Here is an 8174-nt window from a genome sequence, read left to right as displayed (position 1 = left end):
TATAGCACACAATTTTTCAGCCTATCTATACCTATACATATATACACATATGGACAAAATTATCGGTCAAACATTACCTACATATTATTCCTATTATTAAAAAACAAAGTGATACAATCAAAATTACCTCTCACGTTTTTGTTTATTTATATTTATAAAACAAGATTCTTTTTTTCAACTTGTATATCTTATATCGTAAATAATTTAACTATAATACTACATATTTCGAGAGTTAGAAGTTTGAATTCTTCTTTCGCCCTGAATCATTGTATCGAATCTTATCATTATTATTTTTGAAACAAAAGACGTATGGAATTTTATTTACGAGAAACTGAATTTGAAAAAGGATTATTTTAATGACTTGAAAATGATATGAATTTTTTCATTCCTCGTAGTTATTGAATGGCCATGTGGTTTCCAAAGCACAAAACTACATACTTGCATTAAATAAAACTTCAAAGGACAAAAAGAAAATAAAATCCCGAGAGAGAGAGAGAGAGAGAAGTCGCAATAGGGTGACAACTGACAAAAGGATTTATGAGGCGAATTGTAAACAAAAGACTATGTATATATATATGATATGATATGATCTCAATATTATATGTTATAGAATCAGCCCCATGTAGCTGGCCGAGATTCTTATATTTTTAATCATTCCTTTACATTTAATAAATTGACCATATTATATATACAGAAACAGATACATGGGTTTACTTAAAAAGATCCTTAACTTCTTCAATCCTTATTCATAATCTCAAACCCTATTATTTTAATTTAATTTCCCTCCCTCTTACAATAATTCAATTCTTAATTTATGAGTTCAACTATACGAGTGTAACTCTTAACTTAACTTACTGTTTGACTAAAAAATTACAAGTTTGAAATATTTTGATATTAGAAATATAGTTCTGATATTTGAATTAGAAGGTTTTAAATTATAATAATAAAAAGTAGAATACAGAGAAATGAGTTTTGTGATGAGGAGGTTTATATACAGTTCTTTTTTTTTTTTTTGGTGGTTTGTAGAATATAGGAAGCCTCCTTACTCCACATGATCAAAAATCCTACAATATATAAAAACCTCTCTCTATCTCTGCCTTCTGTACATCCTCAAAAAAAAAAATAAAAAAAAATGATAATAATAAAAAAGAAAGAAATTAATATATTCTTTTTTCCTTTTTGAAGGGAAAAAAAAGAAGAGAGAAACAGATTTTGAGATCAGCTTCATCATCTATGTCACAAATTTTTAATTTTGATGATTAATGAGTGAAATTAGCAGCAATCTTGTTTGTTTTTCGGCATAAGTGACTCAGCTTCCACCACTTGTTCACAACCACCAGTTAGCTTCCTAGCTCTAATTGCTTCAAATTCCCAATCGGTAAATCCCAAAACCACCAGCATCGCCGCCGCACAACAACCTTGCGCCGCCAGTAGCCCCAGCCATAATCCCCTGAAATCAAACCCTCCGTAAAACGATAATCCCACCGCCACCGGCATCCCCACCAAATAAAAACATCCCAAATTAATATTCGCTCCAATTTTAGGCCTAGCCGTCCCTCTCAAGACGCCGCATCCAGTCGTCTGCGGGCAATTTCCTAGCTCACACAGTCCTATTATGGGCAGCACCATCGACGTTAATCCTATGATATCTTTATCGTCTGTAAACATACTTGCCCAAATCTTCCTTATCGATACTGCGAAAAACAGAGCACAAATCCCGAGGACGAAGCTACAGAACAGCCCAACAATGGCTGCTAATCTCGCCTTTTTTGGTTGCTCTGCTCCCAACTCGTTCCCCACCCTGGTGGATACGCTGAAGCTTAGAGAGGATGGGAATATGTAAATCAATGCGGTGGTTTGAATCAAAATGCCCATGGAAGCTACGGTGGCTTTGGGGTTTAACAGGAGACCACAGAGGAGGATCATGATTTCATACCACCACCATTCGAGACAGACAGAGATGCAACTTGGGATTGCTAAATTGAGAAGGTCTCCCCATTCTTTAAAGCATTGAAGAGAGAAGCCACCCCACGTATCTTTATGAACACGGAAAACTAATATGTAAAGGATCAAAGAAGCGACGAGGTTGAAATTAGTCCAAACCCCTGCTATAGCAACTCCACGAATACCAAAATTGAGATAAGAAACGAGGAAATAGTTGATGGGTATATGGAGAAGGATGGAAAAAGCCGCACAGAAGGTGAGGGGGAGCGTTATGGATTGAGAACGGAGGTAAATTCGAAGAGGGTGGATGAGGGATTGAGCGAAGAGATCAGGAAGAGAGTAAAGAAGGAAGAGTTGGGCTTGAGAGGCAATGGAGGGGTCTTGTTTACAAAGGAGAAGGATATTCTTAACATTAAACCAAAGGAAAGCAATGGGGATTGAGGTAAGAGAGAGGAGAAGGATGGTTCGTTGCAAGGCAAGGCCGAGGAGAGTGAATTTTTTGGCACCAAAGGCTTGGCCGCAGATGGGTTCCATTCCCATGGCGAGACCGGAGAGAATGGAGTAGCCGGTGATGTTGGCAAAGCCGATGGCGAGGGAGCCGCCAGCGAGAGGGAGCTCGCCAAGACGACCGAGGAAGAGCATGGAGATGAGGGAGCGGGAGTAGAGGAGGAGGCTGGTGAGGACCATGGGAAAGGCGATTTGAGAAATGGAGAAGGCTTCTTGAATGGCCAAGGAGAAATGAGTATTGGTAGTTTGTTTTGTTGGTAATTGGAAATGTTGGGATGTCGGGAGTGGAGGGATCAATGGGTTAGTGAGATGATGCATGATTGAATTGGAATTGGAATTGGGATTGGGAATGGGATTGGGGTTGGGATTGGGATTGGTATTGGTATTGGTAGGGTTTTGATCAGAGTGATTGATTGAATTTGAGTTAAGGTAAGAAACTTGGCAGTTGCATAATTTGGTGGAATTGGAACAACACCTTATACGACACATAATTTCCTCACAAAGAATCGTGTTAGATACACACACAAAGACAAGACACAATTGAGAGAGAGAGAGAGAGAGAGAGAGAGAGAGAGAGAGAGAGAGAGGAAATGAGTACTTGGGGGGTTCTTGCCAGACACATCACTCCCCTTTTATAGCTTATTATCGATATCATTACTCAACGCGGAAACTCATTTCTCTCTCTTATTTATTTATTTATTCCAATAAATTAAAATTAAACTTATCGTGAGCATTTCTAGGATTTTCGTTAAAATCACTACTTTAATCTTTATACCTTTTTCATACTATTTACAATTTTTATATCATTATAAACATGTTCTAAAATTCAAAAAAAAAAAAAAAAAAAAATTTTAGAATCCTACAAAATTGTTAAGAATTATTATAAGTCCATTTCAAATTGATTGAAAGAGTTTAATGTAACAACACACATGTAAAAATAAACAAAGCTAAATAATTTATGTAATTTATTTCGCTTTATGAATAGGTAAGGATTTTCTCAAATGATTGGAAAGTTTAATTAGGAGCCTCTATCTTAATAATATATGGATCCAATACACAATAGAAATGTCTAACCAAATATGGTAAGAGTTGTGTTGGAATTTTTTAAAACTTAATCCGTCTACTATTTTTATATTTACACTATTTATTTTAAAATTTAGAAAATTGCATTATATACCTACTCTTAATCTTACATATGTATGTATTATGTAAATGTAATATAAATGTTGTTAGTTGATTCTCTGTTGTTTTGTTTTGGTTATATAATTTCTTGAATTTTCCTAATAAGTTGAAACACATATGATAAAATACATATACATGTTTCTGGGAAAAAGGGGAGAGATTTAGATTTTAGTGAGTAGGCCAAATTTGTTGTGATTGGGAGTGAGGTTTATAGCGGGATGGAATTGGAAGCCCAGAAAGGGCCCATCGACTATCTGTGTGTGTGTGTGTGTGCATGCTTTGGATTCACCTACTACATAATTAATATATAAGTATATAGTCTTGATCTGATGTTATAAATGTTTGGTTGGAAGGTCTTGTAATTTACGAGTTTGTTCATATGACAGCAAAATCCAAACAAGCTATTGAAACCTTTGTCATTTTACACAGCTGGTTTTATCGTACACTGTTTTGTTCCATTTCCACTAGATTGCTTCTTTGTCTTCATGGATCCATTCTAAAATGTTTCTTCTGTCCATTACATTACCCTCTTCTTTGGACACTCCTAGCCAAAATGCCCAATCCAAATTTTCAATGACAGTTTTCGGCTGTTTCAAATTATTTATTTTATCAATTAGCAGCTTTCAAAATTTTGTCTTCTTCGTTTTTTCCTGATCTCTTAGTTATCAGTAGTCAAAACCTTACACACTCTGCACATGCCTTGATCACCTATGTGCTTCTCTATCGTTGTTTCAATGGTTTTCAAATTTATCCACCTAGGTTTACCTTCCAATATGCTTGATTTTATTTTTAATTCCATAATTAAGTACTATTTTCGAGTAATTATTTGATTTTCAATTTTTTTGTTCTTAAAAATTAAATTTATATAGACACTATTTTTACTTATAGTTTCTTCTTTTAGTATCTAGTTTTAAGGAAAAATTGTTCTCGGTTTATTGTTTTCGAATATTTTGCTTATTAAAGACTTATACCATCTTCTTCTTCTTCTTCTTCTTCTTTTTTTTTTTTTGCCTTTTTATCTATTTTTTAAAAAGACTAAATCAAATTTGAAAAACTATTTTTTTTAGAAATTTAGCCAAAAATTTAAATCTCTTTTAATTAGAAAAAAACAAATACATAGAAGAAATAGACTTGATTTTCTAAATAAAAATCAAATAAAGCTAAGATAATAATCATGATTAATGATTTTAAGGCCCTTTGTTTTGAAAAAAAAGAATTAAAACTAGAGTAAAACATGTTACACATAACTATAATTTAACATCATTAATCAACTTCACATGTTATTCTTAAATAAATGTGTCATGACAAGTAATGAATGAATGTAGTATGAAAAATTTTTCTTACGGCATGAGAATTTTTTTTTCAAAAAGTTATGTATAATTCTTTATAATCTTACGTTGAGGCTTATATATAATACGAGATTCTCCTAAAGCTTAATTAACTAAAATGAACACAGAAACACAAATGATTCAAATGATTCATTAGTTCATTGTTACATCATGCTGAAATAATTGGCAGTAAAAAGTTGGTGGTACTATTGGGTCATCACTTGATATATATACAAGGCCAACCATTTCAGGTAGAATACAAAATTAGATTCATATCCGGCATATTTGACACAACTCAAATAGTGAAAAAGAAGGGTACAATTCTTTGACTTGAAAAAGAAATTATATTTTTGAAAAAAAAACTTTGATATGTATATATATAATGGATAAAGAGAGTTAAACTAACATTAGGGGGGGGGAAGAAAAGGTCAACTTCAAGAGGGTTTAAAGAAAATTATAATAATTATTTGATAATAAATGGTTTGAAGTTTTGAAGGGAAAAGTGATAGATAGAATTAAATGAAAGATTGGGGGAGTCATAAAGAGTCAATAGAGTGGACCAAGAAATGGTGCCAAGTGGAGTTGAGCCGTGGGGTTAAAAATGAAACTATATAATATGGTGGATTGGTCTAATTTTATAAAATTTATAAGACATAATAGGGAGGGAGGAAGGTTACAATTGAAGTGACACTTAATTTTTTTTCTTCTTCTTCTTCTTCTTCAATGTATTGAATAATTATTATCTCCCACTTTGAAGCAAAAAACAAAAAATCGACATACAGTGGTTTGGTCATAAAAACGTGTAGAGAAAAAGTCTAATTAATCAACCATTTTCATCGCCCCCACATACACACCTACGAATATCACTATAATAACCTTATTGCTTCAAACATTCCATTCATATAATGCTTTATTAATTGACTCTTTCTTTTCTTTTTCTTTCTTTCTCTTTTTTTTTTAATTAAAAAAGCATATAGTATGTCTATTCATCTCATTTTTATCATACAAATATATATATATATATATATATATATATATATATTTGAAAAACCAAATAAAATAAAAAATTAAGACACCACATAATTATGATTAGAAAATTTGGTTGGGATAGAAGCTGATTAATTTGAATTTTTGACTTGGGGTGAAGCAAATGTGAAATGAACCAAACTTTAATTTTAGGTGTATAAAACTTGTGTTTTATAGCTACCCCATTTCAATTATAATTATTATTGTTATTTCTTTTGGCGGCCTTTGGGTGGAACTTGTATTGGGCGTGCTTGGTGTGAGAAGGTAAATGAGCAAAGGAAAAAAAATATATCCTCTCTTTTATGAATTTGTGTATGACTAAAGAAGTACAAAGTCATTTTTGAAGTAGAAAATAAGTTTGAAATAGGTAACAACAATAAAGAAAAAGAGAGAGAAAAACCAATTAAAATTAAGTCAGAATGATTTGTATGGGAAGCAAAAATCATTTGTGGCTTGTGAGTGTGTAAGAGTATTAATTGGGTTGAAATTAAAATCCTCTTTAAAGTGGATGAAGATTAATGGTTTGTAAGGGTTAACTTTAAGAAAAAGAAAAAGTCTTTTATTTTTTAATTTCTTTTTTCCGAAAAATGACTTACTTTTTAAATTAAAAAAACAATACATTCATTTAATTTTATATTTTCAATTATAACATGTAGATTAAAGATGAAGAATATTATGTTTATTAAACTATAGTTGGATGTTTTCTTAGTCTTCATATAGAGGATCTCTTAAGAAAATATCATAAACTAAATAATGAGATTATTATAAAAGGGATTTTGGATGAGGATGGGTTGGATTTGAGGCCGGCCGGACATGATATCTACTTTATATCCCAATCCCTAAAATTTATCATCCTCATTCTATATGAAATATGAAATAATTAAGAAATGAAAGTGGTTAAATATTTGACTAAATTTATCTTTATCTATTACCATAGATGGTATCAAAATATGTTGCTTAACGACGTGTTAGGTTCAAGTTCAGAGATATTACTTTAAATTTTAGCTATCAAATCATCGATTTAAACTTTTTTGAGTGAGTTGATAATTTAAGAGAAATATCTTTAAATAATTAAAAGGTTAGTTGTATGAACTATAACAAAAAAACCTAAAATAATAGCATATATAGCACGGTGATAAAACAATTGAGTATATAGCACACAAAAATTAGTAAAAGACTAAAATACCTACGTGAAACCATCATTTTGGGTGTTTATTCCCTAAATTTTCAAATGAAAAGTCATCGCTAATAGAATCTATTAGTAATCACAACTATCGGTAATTAATAACATATATCACCGATGATTGTTGTTAGTGATATATACTATAATTGATAACTTTCAATTTAAGAAATGATTATTTCATACACTTTTTCTCGATTTTAATTTCCCACGTTGAAAGTTGTCGTTGATAGCTACAATAAAGTGAATATCACTAATAGTTGCTATCGGTTGATTGTAACTTATATCAGTGATATATGCTATCAATGATAGCTTTCAATTTGAGATGATTAGTTCACACACTTTATGACTTTTTCAAGTTGAAAGCTATCACTTATAGCTATAATTAGTGAACATTTTCTGAAAAATACTATTAATTGTTATCATCAATAGCTGTTATCAGTAATAACTTTCTATTTACCACCAGCACAAGTATTTTTTTTTACCAATAGTCTCAAAATTAAGGCTATCATTGATAGTTGGCTATTAGTGATGACAATTAATAGCATTTATAAATTTATCAACGATAGTTTTTAATTTGAGAAATGTGCTATCAGTTGCTATTATTGATAATCATTTAGTAGCAATAGCTTTTAACTTTTAATTTGAAAAATATATTAGCACGATTGCTAAGTTATAATGGTTATCAACATAAAATATATTAGCACGATTGCTAAGTTATAATGGTTATCAACATAGCTTTCCATTTCCATTTGAAAAGTAATTTAGTTATGGGTTGCTATTACTAATGTCTTCTAACCGATGTTCTTATTAGTTGGTATAGAATTATATTCTCCGTCTCCCTTTGCCTTCACATTTAACATTCCATCTCTCTCACTCCGCTTTTGAGTTCTTCAATTATTTAACGAAAATATGATCTACTTTGTTCTTTTTCCTTCTCCACAGGTTCTAGAAGAAAAGATTGACAATTCCAATAAACCATGAAAAAGGGGAGACGTTATGCCAAT

General features: G+C 31.5%; 1 protein-coding gene across 1 annotated transcript; it reads right to left on the bottom strand.

Annotated features, from left to right (window-relative positions):
* Positions 1-894: 894 nt before the first annotated feature.
* On the bottom strand, positions 895-3059 carry LOC101216649 (protein DETOXIFICATION 49). The gene has a single exon (XM_031881943.1). It carries the CDS (start codon positions 2938-2940, stop codon positions 1273-1275), a length of 1668 nt encoding a protein of 555 aa, XP_031737803.1. The 5' UTR covers positions 2941-3059; the 3' UTR covers positions 895-1272.
* Between the last annotated feature and the right edge of the window lie 5115 nt (positions 3060-8174).

The sequence above is a fragment of the Cucumis sativus genome, chromosome 3 (assembly GCF_000004075.3).
Source record: "Cucumis sativus cultivar 9930 chromosome 3, Cucumber_9930_V3, whole genome shotgun sequence".
NCBI classification, from domain to species: Eukaryota; Viridiplantae; Streptophyta; class Magnoliopsida; order Cucurbitales; family Cucurbitaceae; genus Cucumis; species Cucumis sativus.
The sequence above is the reverse complement of the archived record's forward strand: the minus strand, read 5'-3'. Positions and strand labels throughout refer to the sequence as shown.

Bases quoted from the DNA above. Each gene is read 5' to 3' on its own strand.
- LOC101216649 (XM_031881943.1), bottom strand. From the start codon at position 2,940: ATGTGTCGTATAAGGTGTTGTTCCAATTCCACCAAATTATGCAACTGC.